We start from the raw sequence: 15,304 nt of genomic DNA on the forward strand, positions 1-15,304 counted from the left end.
CTTTCTAACACCCTACTGAGATGCCTCACGGTTCCCCATGGAGTGTGCCCCTCTCTTAAGTTTAGTTCCAGATATGTTTCTGGTGATGTTCTGATGTTCAGCTGGAGGATTTTGAGAGGCCTTGGGAACGTCGCCTTCCTCCACTGGACTCTTATTATCATTTGTCTCTGATTATCAAAGAGCAGCTACCCTGGACTAATGTTCTTGGTCCCCTTAATAATTGCCAATGTTTACCAAGCACTTACCTGCCAGGCACTCTATATGGATTAACTCATTTGATCCCCACACTGACCCTATGAGTAGACAGGCTTAGATCCCAATTTACAGATGCAAAAACTGAGGAACAAAACACACGACACGACTAAACGACTGAGCCAGCCATCTCAGGCAGTCAGTTTGTGGACACTGGGGCTCTGACGTCTGTACCACACCACACGAGTTTCCCCCACTGCATCTGTCTGCTGCCCGGCTCCTGGGCTTTGAATACTGCGCAGGCACTGTGTCATCAGCTGACATGGAAGGCACTAGAATGAACAGCCCCAGGAAATCATTGCTAGGTTTCCTGTAAGAAGTTGTGGGAGAATGCAGACCCACAAGGGAAACAAAAAACAAAACAAAACAAAACAAACAAACAAAAAAAAAACCCAAATCCTCAAACCTATCAAAATTCTCTCAGCTAGATCTCAGCATCAGAAATTACTTATAAACTTGTAAGCAGTTGAATATTTTTCACCTACTGGAGACATGAATCATGTAAATCAGAGTTTCTCAACTTAACTCTCAGAAAGTTATGAGATGGTTTTAAATTGAATAGAGAAGATATTTCCATTATGTTTTTCTTTCAGCATTACTAATGTGGTCAAGAGGTCATTCCAGCTTCCTAGTAATATGACTACTTTTTTTTAAATCTCCCTTTATAGTAAAGAAAGAAGGAGTCTGAAGCATAGCGCTTTGGAAGGCATTAATTAATATCTAGCGAGATTTCAATAACTTAGTTCATTTTATTTTAATTATTTTTGTAATTACCTTCCATCTTTAGCCAACTATACTGGCTTTCCAATTACGAGTGATAAAAAGGGTTTTTTAATGAATTTATTTCAGTAAAACTTTGAGTCCATTTAAAGAAAAATGTTCAGCGCCCAGTAGTCCAGGTATTAGACATCAAACAAGGAAACAGAAATGATGAAAGTTTTTGGAGAAACCCTGGCTCTGATTTCATTTTCCTCTTTTCATGGGATGCTGGATAGAGGAGCGTTTAACTCACGGTCATTGACCCAAAGAGAGCAGGTCCCGATCCATGAATTTCACCTTCTAATCTCATCCCTCGCTTTCTTGATCATGGGTCTCCTCCCCCACTTTCCCCTCTGCTCTCTTAGCTTGCTGCCCTATATTCTTTCAGGGAACGAAAATAGTGGTGGGGTGGGAGTTGGCATACTTAAGACTCTCTACCCCGTTCAAGGAGCAAAAGTGACCCGAGGGAAGAGGGAGGCACAGGAAGCCCTAAGAAAGCGCAGAGCCACGACTTCCTCGGGTCCTGGGGAGCAACCGCGCGCATTTCTAAAACTGCTCGGACAGCGGATTCTTTGGCGCTCCCGCGTCTCAGCTTGGAGTCTCTATGAGACGGTGTTCCTGTAAAGCCTGTGAGTGTAATTGACGGACTTCGGTGGGAAAGTGAGGAGGAGGTGCCAGAGCCTCGGTCCCCCTCCGCCTTTCTGGCTGTGCACCACCTTGACCTTGAGTCCACCTCCCTCCCCTTTCCATCCCCAGGAGTGGGGAAGTTCTTGTGGGCCCCTTGGAGGCCCGGAGGCGGGGACAGAGGATAGGGATAAAGACTGGCCCCCAGAACTGGAAGGGGGATGGGCAGCACTGAAGAATAACGCCCAGGAGCCAGGGTAGCGCAGCCCCAGGCGCCCGAGAAAACCCAGCATTCTAGAACAGCTGGATTTGGATTCTCCCCTCTTTGAAGAGGTCTCAGGAAGTTTGGGGGGAGGGGCGAGCCGCGCTCCGGGTTCTACCCGAGGAGTCGGGCGCGGGAGGGTGAAAAGGGACAACGGCGGCGTCGGGTCTCAGCGCTATTGCGCTCGCCCACGAGCTGGGTCCGACAGCAGGGCGCGGGCCGGCATGGAGGGACTGGTCCTCTTCAACGCCTTGGCCACCCGGCTGCTGTTCGTGCTGCACTCGCTGGTTGGGGTCTGGAGAGTGACCGTGGTGAAGAAAGAGCCACTGTACTGGCTGCTCGCGCTGCTCAACCTCTTGGTCTTTCTGGAGACTGTGTTCACCCTCAAGTTCAAGCGCGGCAGAGACTTCAAATGGTGAGAGTGCCCCGGGAAAGGGAGGACGCACGGGGGCGCAGGGTATTCCCCCCGCATGGCACTCACGGGCAGCCCTTGAGCTCATCTGCCGGCAACCGGCCGCTTTGCTGAAATTTCGCGGTCCTTTGTCCTCGCCCGGAGCTTGGAAGGCGCGTGGGAGGCTTGCGCGTCTCTTGGGCTCACCGGGGGTACCCGGTAGACCCTGGGAGGGCTTGAGCCTTGAGCGCAGCCACGCGTCATCCAGCCTCAGGTTTGGAAACTTGGAAGATGAGAAAAAAGAAGGGAAGTGCTTGAATGCTTTGCAGGATGTGCCCCCCAAATACGGGAATCGTGGAGCAAGGAGGTTGCCGCGTGTGGTGCTTTTTGAATGTGGGGTGCGTGGGTGTGCGCGAATCACTCTGTGTGTTTGCAGGTGTGAGAATGCCCTTTCTTGGCATTAGAGACCTTTGGGAGAGCTGTGCGCTCCCGGCACCCTTCCAGGGCGAGAGCCCTTTGCTGACAGTGATTTCAGCCTCTTCCCTCCCTTCCAGCCCCTGACTTCCCAAGCTCTCTGGAGCCGCACCAGTTTCACGTGTCCGGGTTTGGTGGCTTGGGAGCTTGGCTAATGGCCAGTCTATTGTGCCAGGGACGGTTTGCTAAGCTGGTGGAGGAACCAGCAAGTAGTGGCTCAGTCTTAAGGTCCATGTGGAAGAAAGATAGGCTCTGTGCGTTGCTCTGTTTTCTTCCCCCGCCCCCAGAGACTTGAATGGAAATAGAAGAATTGAGAAACAGATTTTCTTGTGATTTATAAAGAACCTCCCCCAACTTCCCATCCCCCTACTCCCAGTACATTTTCAATTCTAACTTCTCCAAGTTAGGTCTCTTCTCGTATTAATTTTTTTTAAAGGCTGTGTTTCATATATCTCAATACTTTTATTTAAAATTAAAAACCCAATTCTATGAAAAAGAAGAAAATAGTATTAGCCAATTTAAGAATTCCATACCCTCTGGGGTTAGAGTTAGTCATCATATTCAGGAAAAATACTCTACGGTTTTATATATTAAGTCTGTGTATTTCACAAATGTTCATGGAAGAAAATGTGTTGCCTCTGAAGGTGATGTGAATCTTGCTTAAATTTTCCACAGTTGAAACATTTCTAGAATTATCACTGTCCAAATTATCCAAGAACAATTCTAATGTAACCCAAGGAGGGTTGGAATGTCACCACCTCCCTCCTCTTCACAGCCGTTTATTAAGCATGAGATATTTGAGGTACTTTACAGTGTGCCTTTGGGAAATCTCAAAGAAAAAATGGTATTCACTTTCTAAAGAAACTTCAGGGTTAAAGAAACAAAAGGGGAGAAAAGTCTTCACTCAGCAAGTCATGTAACATTGATTTCATTCTTACTTAGTAGCATCAATACACTAGAGTAGAAATATCTTGGGTAACAGGAAGATGAAGTCCAAGGCTGGAAACTGTTTCACGTAACCAAACATGGGACATTCTGGGAGAAATGTCAACCTGAGAAGTGGGGCTAGCTCAGAAGAAATGGAAATAACCCCTTTCCCATTCCAAGAGTATAGCAGAGAGGCTTTTGCTTGCTGTGAGACCTTCCTGCTGTAACTGCTGTAAGACCCTCCAGTTGTGTAGAAATACTGTAGTCTTACCCTTACCTTTTTGCCTGGAACTTAATCTTTTTGCTTGTATCCTTGATTCTGATTCTCACTGACATAACTTACAACCAAGAAAGGAAAAATGATGAGTGCAAAAATGTATGCTGGTCAATGATGGGTTTAAGTAGGGAATTTAAATACTCGTGTTTAGAGCATGAGCCTCACAATCAGAAAGATAATGGGGTAACATCTGGGTGTTCCTGCTTACTTGCAATGCGTCATTCTGCAAGCCACTTTTGTCTCAGAGCCTCAGTTTCTCCTTTGTAAATACTTATAGGTTGTTGGAGAATTCTATGAAAAAATATGTCAATGGTCAATGTATAGAAAAGAATGGTCTTTTCTAGATCCTAAAGTTTTTGTTCTCTTCTTACTAAAAAATATTTGTATCTCAACTAGACACATTTTCTGTCTGTACAAGTTAAAGGACTTTACTTGAGAGACTAGTCAACAAACAATTGGTTCAGAGCAAAAAAGTAGAAAAAAATTTACACATTTATTTCAGAAGAAAAGATTCATGATGTGTATTGTGCATTATAGCCCTACTTAAAAAAAATCTTGCTGGCTCCATATCTAGACTGATAATTGAAAATAAGCAAAGAAGAAAGTGGATAGGTTTGGCTTGTTAGAAAATTTCAGGAACAAAAGAGTCTTTGTACATGGTCTAAATGGAAGTGTGGTAAGTAATGCCTTCTTCCACTGATTTTACCAAATACAACTGAGTCTACTGATATGGCCATTTGTGTGGTGGACAGAGCCCATGTCCAATTCTGTCAAAAGTTTGAGGAAAAAATTCAGAGGGTAGGCCACTAAAATTTTTTAAAATTTATCCTTGAAAGAACATGGTAACAATGATTGGATTGGATTTGGAACATATTTTGTTTTGAGGTTGAAGTTTTATGAGTAAAGGAAGGCATAATTTTTTGTTATTTTTGAGTGTTAAGAAAAGTTTTTCATCTGAAAATCGATTGAATCAAATAGAGATAAAGTAAACATCATGGCAACATCTATACCTCTATATAGAAAAATATTAATATATATTGATCTATTTATAGGTCCATAGAGATATAAGTATATAGATAAACATTTGGCCAATTGGTTTTACATTTGGGGACCTAGTGTATAAAACCCCAAATACTCTGATGTAACAACATGAACAAAAATATGATTATTTGTCAAAGGAATAGTGGAAAAATTGTGAAATAGTCATACTATAGATTATTTTACTGGTATTTAAAATTATGAACTAGACTTTAACCAATGACCTAGAGTCTGTTTTTCAACCTTTTTTTTTTTTTATCTTATGGCACACTTGAATCTATAAACTTTCTTGACACACTTAAATTACACTGATCAAAAAATAAAGTACAGGAAAGAATGTACTTACTGTTCTTTAAACTTCATTTGAAAAAAAAATTTAATTAATTATCTTAAAAATTTTCGTGGCACACCTAAGATCCTTTCGTGGCATAGCAGTGTGCCGTGGCACACCGGTTGAAAATCACTAACCTAGAGGATCATCCGTCACATACTTTCCGACTGAAGTTGCAGAGTTATGTATTATGGTTCAATTTTTTAAAAAAGTGAACTTATAAAAGAATTACCAGTTGTATTTTATAAGTTGAAGAATTGGAAGGATGAAGAGAAAAGGAAAAGAAAAAGAGAAACCCTCCCTTACTAAAAATAAGTAAAGATGGATGGGATAGGATAGGATAGAATAACACCTGAATTGTGGGCTAACATGTGAAGCATACGAGTTGAAAAGTTTCTTTTCCTCAACATCCATGACCTTCCTTCAGACTACCCCAACCTACTTTTTTTTTTTTTTATTAAATCATAGCTGTGTACATTGATATAATCATGGGGCAATGGGGCATCATTCACTAGCTTCACCCATCCTACTTTGAATATTGTTCTCTTTACTAAAACTGGAGACAGGCAAATAAAATCTGCAGAAATCATGCAATAATAAGCAGAGCTATAGAGGAAAATGTGGACTAAATTTTTTGAAAAGTAGCAAACATATTACACTTGTATGAGGAATGTTGCTTTAGCTTTCCTTTGGAGAGGGAAAATGGAACTGGAGTTGCTGAGCTCAGCTGGCCAGGGACAAAGCAGTATATTGCCAATAGTACTAACTTGCCAGCTGTAGGGGTTGTTTGCTGGAATCCTGTAGGACAGAGATCGTGAGCCACTGACACATCCCTCGTTAAGTTCAATTAATGTATGCTAGTGGAATTTGCTCTTTTTTTTTTTTTTTCACTTGAAATGTATTTCACCTGCGAATTTAATTACATTTCTATAAGATGGAAATTAGTATCACTTAGTGGAATTTTTTCTTGATTTTATTTTCTGTTGTCTGGGCAACAATCCAAAGGATCTGTGAATTACAATTTAGGTAAAGTCAAATAGAAGGCAGTGTTTCAGTTGCTTTCCAGCCAATAGTGATAAAATAATCCTCAGGGGTAGAAAAAATTACCAAGAATGTGACAAGTTTGAAGCCTGTTCACTTGAAAGCAGGCAGCATCTGAGAATAAGTACAAAGTTAAGCTGAATTTACTGGCAAAAGCACAAAATTTTAAGCACTGAGCTTTCTTCCTCATGATTTTAAAAATACAAGGGAAACATAGTGTTTGAGTCAGTGGGTAATAACTTGTCTATTTGGTCACCTTTCTTTGTTACCTCTTTTCCTTAATTCAGTTCAATCAAACAACTATGTGTTGAATTGCTTAGCATGATGCTATGGTAGCTGCTACCGGGGCCAGACAGAAGAAACAGAAGGCAGACACACCTGACATTTTAAAATGAAAGGCAGCATGTTGATGAAGTGCTCAGGTGTGTGGGAAGCAGAATAATTATGAATATGTAGCCTTTCCTGTGTCCCAGGAGCATTTCCTGTGTTCTGCACATATTATCTCATTTGATCCTGGCAACAGCTGTAATTATTTTTTTTATCTGTTTTCTCCTATTTTTGAACTTTTTTTTCATTTTAAATTAATATAAGGGTACACATTTTTAGGTTACTTTGTCCTCACTTCCTGAGTAAAGGTCAAGTTGTAGTTGAGCCCTTTACCCATGGAGGCTTGGGGGTAGGCGGAACAACTTCATATTGTGCACTTTAGGTGAGATTGCCCTCCTTCTTCCTTCCAATCGACCCCCTCATCCTTCCCCACCCTTTCTCTCCACTTCCTCCCCCACCTCTTCCCTTCTCTCCCTCCCCCCCTCCCCTTGCTAGACTATATTTGTGTTTTATCATTTCTGGGCATGTGCAGTTGTTTATATATTGTATATATATCCAATTGTATATATTATATATTAGTATTGAATACATTTCATATTCTCCCATTTTTAAATGAGGAAACTGAGGCACAGAGCTGATATATCATCTCACTCAGTATTATTTAATTGTCAGTTGGGAATGAGAGAAGTGAAGACGGCAACTTCTCAGTCTTACCCATTTTCTCTACCCATTTAGAGGAGAAAGAATGTAAGGCAGATTTACTGCCTGAAGGAACAGGAACTTTACAGCATTGGAGCTATAGTAGGAAACATGTGGAGGCTCTGCATTGGGAGAGAAGAGTGCATAGGCCACACAGATAAAGAAGCTTCTGAGTGGGTAGGTGATGTGAGAATTCTCCGCAGATGTCTCTGGAGGAAGCACAAAGCCTCAGCATAATGTATGGAACATTACATACTCAACAATAATGTATGGAATGTCCACTGTGCGGTGTCGGGCATTGTTTATATATTGAGACTATGGAAGTGGATAAAAGCTGAAATATTGCCCTCAAAACTTCACATTTCAGACCAGGTGTGGTGGTGCTCGTCTGTAATCCTAGCACTCTGGGAGGCTGAGGTGGGAGGATAGCTTGGGATGAAGAGTTTGAGACCAGCCTGAACAAGAGCAAGACCCCACCTCTTCTAAAGCAGAAAAATGAGCCGGGCGTTGTGGTGGGTCCCTGTACTCCCAGCTACTTGGGAGGCTGAGGCAAGAGGATCGCTTGAACCCAGGATTTTGAGGTTGTGAGCTAGCCTGAGGCCATAACATTCTAGCCTGGGCAACAGAGTGAGACTCTGTCTCACCAAAAAAAAAAAAAAAAAAAAAATATATATATATATATGAATTTCGCATTTTAATCAAGGAGCTAAAAAATGAACAAAGAAGTAATAAACAAGTGACCTAATAGGTAAGAGTAAGTGAGTAATAACTGAGTAATCTGAACTATAAAAACCTAAGTGGTGCAAGTTATAAAGCAAGGGAATTGGCAGAGGGGAAGTTTGGGTGGAGAGGTGACCTCTGAACTGAGGCTTTAGAGAAGAGAAGTCATGAGAAGAGTGCTCCAGGACGAAGACAAAAGCCAGAGAAGGGGACCATATTCTTGTGTCTGGGACATTTCTGATATGATGAATGACCAAAAAAACGACCAATGACCAAAAAAAACACAAAAAAAAAAAAAAGAAAAGAAAACCCCAAATGACTGTCTTTTCTTCACTTCTGTGTCTCCTCTCCTTCTGATGTCCTCTGACTCCAGGTGAAAAATTCATCCCAATTTTTTTTTTTTTTTTTTACTCTACTGAAACTCATTTTAAAAGCTGTGTATTTGGAATTGTCTGGATGGCTCACAGCTGATAACAGGAAAGACAAGTTCAGAATCGGAAGAGATTCTGTCCTAAACTAACCTCAAATTTAAACCAATTTTGTGAAACATTCTATGAAATCTATTTGGTTATTCACTTGCCATCAGCAAGTTCACAGTGATATTAGAAACCTGATTTTGTATGCTGTATCAAGTCTGATCTTGATTTACAAGTTTTGAGCAATGCAAGAGAACTTTGTGTGATGTAATTCTGTGGTGTTTGATCATATGTACTTTTCCTCCACCAAAAATGTTTATGAAAATGCCAGAGAGAAAGTTGGGAGATAGGGACACTATCCCACCCTCCCTCTGTTCTGTTTAGATCTTAGAAAGGATGGGATGGCGACATCAGGAAGGAGACCCTGTGATTTTCATACGGCCAACCTGGGCACTGGAAATTCTCCCGGAAGATACCCTATTTCTCTCCCTTTTCACACATGCTGTCCAGATTTCCCCAAATCTCTCCTTAGCTTTTTAATTATTCTAGTGATACTTGCCCCTGTGCGTGGGGGTTGTCACCTCTGCCTACGGTGTGTATCTGGAGATGAGAACACGAGCATTTTGCTTTATTGCACTTCACAGAAATTGCATTTTGTTTTTTTTAGAAGTTGAAGGTTTGCTGCAACCCCTAGTGGAGCCATTTCTCTAACAACACGTGCTCACTTTGTGGGTCAGCATTTTTTAGCATTTTTAAGTAAGTTATATACATTGTTTTTAGGCGTAATGGGCTGGCACACTTAATACAGTTAGTATAGGGTGGCGCCTGTGGCTCAGCAGAGTAGGGCACCAGCTCCATATGTTGGAGGTGGTGGGTTCAAACCCATCCCCGGCCAAAAACTGCAAAAAAGAAAAAAAAAATACAGTTAGTACAGTGTACATGTAACTTTTTTCTACACTGAGAAATCAAAAAATTTGTGGGACTTATTTTATTGCAATGGTCTGGAACTATGCCCACAATATCTCCAAGGCACGCCTGTATGGTCATCTTCCTATATATTTATGGGAATGCGTATTTGGTATCCTGAGCTGTGAGCTCAATGCAAAAGGGTGATGTGAATTTCCATCCTTTTTGGAAGCCCACATTCAATGTTACCAACAAATGACTTTGTTTTTATACTCCAAGTTACAGCTTAGAGAGAAAGTTCGAATACTATGCCTCACTCCCAAGAAGCCATATTTTCTTCTTATATTTTACTTGGGAATCAGTGTAAAAATTATGTCTGCATTTAGATTGGGACCTCCAAAAAATCGAACCATAGAATGGGACCGCGCTTTCTTTATGGGTATGTCCAACTGATAACTAAAAATTAAGGTTTGGTACTAAAAATTTGGAACTAAAAATTCAGGTTGCTGGTGTGTTTTGGAACTGAAAATTAAGGTTGCTGGTATCTTTTAGCTTCTTGTACTTGACTGAGAGAAGACAAAGAACTAATCAGTGTGGGTACCTTCCATGAGTCAGTATCAGTATAAGTGGGTCATTAGGAAAGTTTTGAGACGCAAAAAAATCAAGGAGCATAAAATCCCGGCAGATGGAAACCCATAACGCCCTCCCAGCAACACTGATAAGCGCAGCAAGTTTAAACTTGCGTGGGTGAATCAGAAAGGACACGGTCCACTGGGTGTCTTGGAAGTGAAACAATGGACCACAATGTGTCTCAAAACTTTCGTAGTGACCTAATATCTCTACTTTTAAATTTTATGCATTTCTCCTTCTCATGGCAGTGACATTATTATGCATACAGAACCAGGACAAATGTACATAGTTTAGCTTTTTTTCCAACCGTGTAAAATTCACATTTACAGCAGCGTTTATTCTTCCCATGTGCATGCCCCTCGCTATTGAGCAAGTTCCTGTCATGTACTAGTACCTGGACGGTTAAGCCCAGATGTATAAATCATTTTGTTAAAGAAAACCAATGTTTCTGGTCTTTTTTCTCAATGACTTTTTAAAGGTAGGTTCCTAAAATATACTTTTTTTTTAAAAGTTGCAGACTAATAATGTTAAAGACATAAGGATTGTCAACAGGAAATGCCAGAGTGGGCACTGATTTGGTCACTTTTTTCCCCAAGATAAATTATTACCCATCATTGTTTGAGGAAGGGTATTATATTTGTACCTTTGGTTTGTCTGACCTCAGAGAGGTAGCTAAGGTACAACTGACTTAATGTTATATGATTATTAGAATGAAAGTGAGTAATTCTTAAGAAAATAAGGACATCCTGTCACATCAGTGCTGATGCCAGCCCTGCTGGGGTTCTGTGACATTCCTTTGCTTTCTTATTTCACAGATTAAGCCTCCTGTACCATATTCATGTTTTAATCCACCCAGAGTAACCTCCTAATACATCGGCTGTTCCATTCTTAGTCTGTCAATAACAGTAATAAGGATGATGATGATGATGACCATGACGATGATGATGGAGGTGTCGACTGTCATCAGTTACTGAGCACTGGCAATTGTCCAAGCCTGCTTTACACCCATTGTCTCATGCAATCCTCACAATAGCCCTACAAATTAGTTCCCATCTTTATTGCCATTTTAGGATGAGGACAAGGCTAAATGATTTATCTAAGGTCACAACTAATAATAATAAATCATAAAACAATTCCTAGCATCTGGTGAGCGCTTACATTGATTGAGCTAGGTATTTGCGTTGCATGGGTCATCTCATTCAGACCTCACAGTAGCCCTCTCGCACCATTATGCCCATACTGGCAAGGCTTAGAGGCTTGAAGGAGATTTTCCTCCCCACCGTTGCAATCTTGGTAATCCTGTGTTGAGTTTTCCCTTCACTACATTGGCCTCTCTGTTAATGCTTTGCATTCAGGAACCAAATTAAGTTTTGCCTGTGGACAAGACAACTGCATGATTTTTAGGGTCAAAGATTTTCTTTAGTTGAGAAAGGGTGAAAGCTTTGCTTTTCTGTTTTTATTTTTAATCATGGATCGTTACAAAAGACAGACCGTGTTATGGTCTTCTATATTTCACTTCCAAGAAATGCAGTCAACGGCTGCTTTTCTGATACTCCTGTGCAAGTTTCAACTTTTTTGGATTACCAGTGTTGCTAGGAGGGATTCATTTGCTTCTATCCACATGGATTCTATGTTTCTTGATTTTTGTGTATCCCAAAACTTTCATAATGACCCATGTAAATAAAGTGAGTAAATTAGTAAAGGCTAAAGGAGGACTGGGATAATTTTGCTTAGAGCAGTAAGTAGAAGATTCATACATGAACATGACTCAGGGACACTCTTGTACAAACAGGTATTTTTGTAAAACCAGAACTGAATATAAAAGAAAAATTATGGGGAAAAAATTCTAGACTCTTCACTTTTGATCCCAAAGTGAAGAATCATCCTCTTCTGCAGAACAGAAGTAAATACAATCATCTGTGTATAAAATGAAATAAAGCTTTACATAAATGGCATTCATAATGCATTTTATCTTCTCAGAAAGCATTAAAGTCCCTGTAGTCAGCATCAACTTACACTCATTTATTCATTAAATGTGAATTTATTGCACTTCATGCTGCAATGGTGTTCTTTAAGGAATGTGAAATATATGTAGTTATATGAAAAAAGCACAAAACATTTTGAGAACCAAATAATTTTCCACAATTATGTCCAAAAGAGCAGAAAGTCTGCAGAGTCAAGATATAATTAGTAAAATAGGTTTATTAGACCAGGAAAATTCCTGAAGTAAGTGATTTCTGGGGACAGGTGGTTGTAGGTAGTACAAGAATGAAGAGAAGTGAGACGAGCTTTTGTGGTTGAAAGAATATCATGATGGTGACATTGAGGTTTCACATGGAACCAGTTCCTTTAGGAAGAATATCGTGATGGTGACATTGAGGTTTCACATGGAACCAGTTCCTTTAGGAAGAATATCGTGATGGTGACTTTGAGGTTTCACATGGAACCAGTTCCTTTAGGAAGAATATCATGATGGTGACTTTGAGGTTTCACATGGAACCAGTTCCTTTAGGAAGAATATTATGATGGTGACATTGAGGGTTTCACATGGAACCAGTTCCTTTAGGAAGAATATCGTGATGGTGACTTTGAGGGTTTCACATGGAACCAGTTCCTTTAGGAAGATGTCATGATTTTCTTTGGCTCTGAAATATTTTATAAGAAAAATAGTATGTAGATCCTAAAATTGATTCATATTTTGTGCCTATAACTAGTTTAGTTATAGTAAATTACACTGATGATATTTTAATATGAATAACTTCATTGGTAATAAATCTCGTGCTTGCTTTAGACATATTCTTGGAAAAGTTTAGATTGAGAGATGTATAGAGTACTAATTTTAATATGAATTTATATGATTATTTTTGGAATATGACTTAACCCTGTTTTAAAAACTGGCAAGGACAAACAATGAAAACTATAATTAAGAGCCACCTTCAGAAATAGCTCCTCTTGCTGGGAGTGGTGGCTTACATCTTTAATCCTAGCACTCTGGGAGGCTGAGATGGGAGGATAGCTTGATCTCAGGAATTCAAGACCAGGTTGAGTAATAGTGAGACCCCATCTCTACAAAACATAGAAAAATTAGCTGTGTGTCATGGAAGATGTCTATAGTCTTGGTTACTTGAGAGGCTCTGGCAGGAGGATCACTTGAACCCAGGAGTGTGAGTGTGAGGTTGCAGTGAGCGAGGCCCGTGCCATGGCAGTCTAGCCTGAGACAACAGAGTGAGACTCTGTCTCAAAAAAAAAAAAAAAGAGAAAGAATGATCTTCTCTTTACATAACCTAATGCAGGCATTCTTCAAGGGGTCTGGAAGTGTAAAGAGTGATTCCATTGCAGTGGATGTCCCCAACCCATTTGCCATTCCTCCCTATCACTTCTGTTATCATTTGTCTACTCTTTCTTAAGATCACTGACCTAGCATCTGACCTTGACACCTATCAAAACATACCCGCTTTATATTCAATTTTCCATTTCCTTGGTAATTCTCATGAGCTTAGTTAGGGCCAATGAGTTGTGATCTCCCTTGCCAGTAGGCAGGCACTCAGAGAGGGCTCTGGGAGGGGAAGTGGTAGTGAGGGACATACTAGCTTACAAAATAAATGGGTGGTGGCTGGGGTCAGCCTAGTGACTTCCCAGACATTCAGACGCTATGTGCTCTGAAAATCTTTGGGTTCACCTTTGAGAGGTCACGGAAAAGTAGATGAATACTGAGGTTATGGTATGGGCCATCAGATCCCCCCTGCGCACCAATAGAAAGGTCTTGCCGAGCAGCCTAGGTGGAAATCTCACAGAGAAACAGTCTACATGTAAGGAAGACAATCTTTCAAATGTTATATGGAGTTTAGGGGTTCATGAAATTATTTGACCTAATTTTCTGATTTCCATGGAAATAAACCCATTATTATAAAGTGTGCCAGAGATATTATCAAGATTATTCAACTCCATCTAACATGAAATTTTGAAAATCAGTCTAGTATCTTTATAATCCCTCTGTTTTTTTTAGAGTAGAAAATACTGAGAAATGAAATATAAATAAAATCTGGATTCACATCAAAGTAATTTTTGAATGTTATTTTTGCTTCTTTCAAATATTATTCACTTCAGATTTGTGCATATGATCAGAAGTAAGAAAGAGAAAAATTAAACAGGGGTTAGTTGGTGATATTATGTTAATTTTTCTTTTATATATTTATTTATTTTGTCTATATTTCTAAAAATGGATGAATGTTACTTTTTCAACAAGAAAACTACAAGTAATCGCCATTTTTAGAAGAAAATGGAATTCTAATTCTAGGCTAATGGTAATTTGAAGTAAATAAAATCCATTGTAGGGCTAAATTGCTAAATGTCATGACATATCAATTTGTGAGAAGCATTGCCATTTGTTGAAATGATGACTGTTATGATAAATTCTATTTTATAAAAATAAAATACAAAAGTATGAAATGAACTAAAATAAAACAATGAGTACAGCTATTAAAGAGCTTGGAACAGTGTCTTGCCTAGCATGTAGAATTATCTAATTAATATCTATATATCCAATTAATAAACAAATAAATCAAGTGAATTGTTAATAATCTAATAAATATAAGCAGATTAAAGAAAAAACCCTTTGAGACAGTGCTCCTGCTTGTGTGCTTTGAAGAGAATTGGTAGGTAGGCTAAGGGCTGTGGAATTAAAAACAAAAACAAAACTTCTGTGAAAAAGAAAGAATACTTTTAAGAAGCTTTTAATTTAGAGAAAAATAACTGAGTGAAGTAATTTGACATTAAAGTATTAATGCCAAATTGTAGTATTGTACAACTTTGCTATTCTGACAGGTAATAGTAATTGTGATTATATTATAATACATCTGAGTTTCTAAGGGCAAATAGTTCAGTGGTGACAGGGTATTATCAATTTTATAAAAATTTCCCACTTGAACATGTCCTAATCTTTCAATCATATGCTTACCTTTTCTTTTTCAGTCCACTATACTGTGTTTTTATAAATAATAACAAGAACCTGATATAAGTTACGTATGCCTTGGCCAGGCCCCTGTATGGTATTAGCCTTCATACAAGGTACCCGGCATCTGATTCCATCAAGACAAAGATTGAAGAAAAATTATTTGGTAGCTCCTAAGAAAGGGCATGCAGTTTGATTAATTACAGTGAAAACGTGGGATCAAGTCTGGTTTATTAATTTTTAGACTTCATACTCTCCCTTGGTTCCAAAAATGAATTG

At 39.6% G+C, this 15,304-nt stretch overlaps 1 protein-coding gene across 1 annotated transcript in view; it reads left to right on the top strand.

Moving 5' to 3' along the window:
- Positions 1-1,922: 1,922 nt before the first annotated feature.
- TMEM26 (transmembrane protein 26) overlaps positions 1,923-15,304 on the top strand; it is a 45,733-nt gene continuing 32,351 nt past the window's right edge. The window contains exon 1 of the mRNA XM_053586373.1: positions 1,923-2,312. Within this exon, the coding sequence (XP_053442348.1) occupies positions 2,122-2,312 (191 nt within the window). The 5' untranslated portion in view covers positions 1,923-2,121. The remainder of the gene's footprint in view (positions 2,313-15,304) is intronic.

The sequence above is a fragment of the Nycticebus coucang genome, chromosome 3 (assembly GCF_027406575.1).
Source record: "Nycticebus coucang isolate mNycCou1 chromosome 3, mNycCou1.pri, whole genome shotgun sequence".
Taxonomy (NCBI): domain Eukaryota; kingdom Metazoa; phylum Chordata; class Mammalia; order Primates; family Lorisidae; genus Nycticebus; species Nycticebus coucang.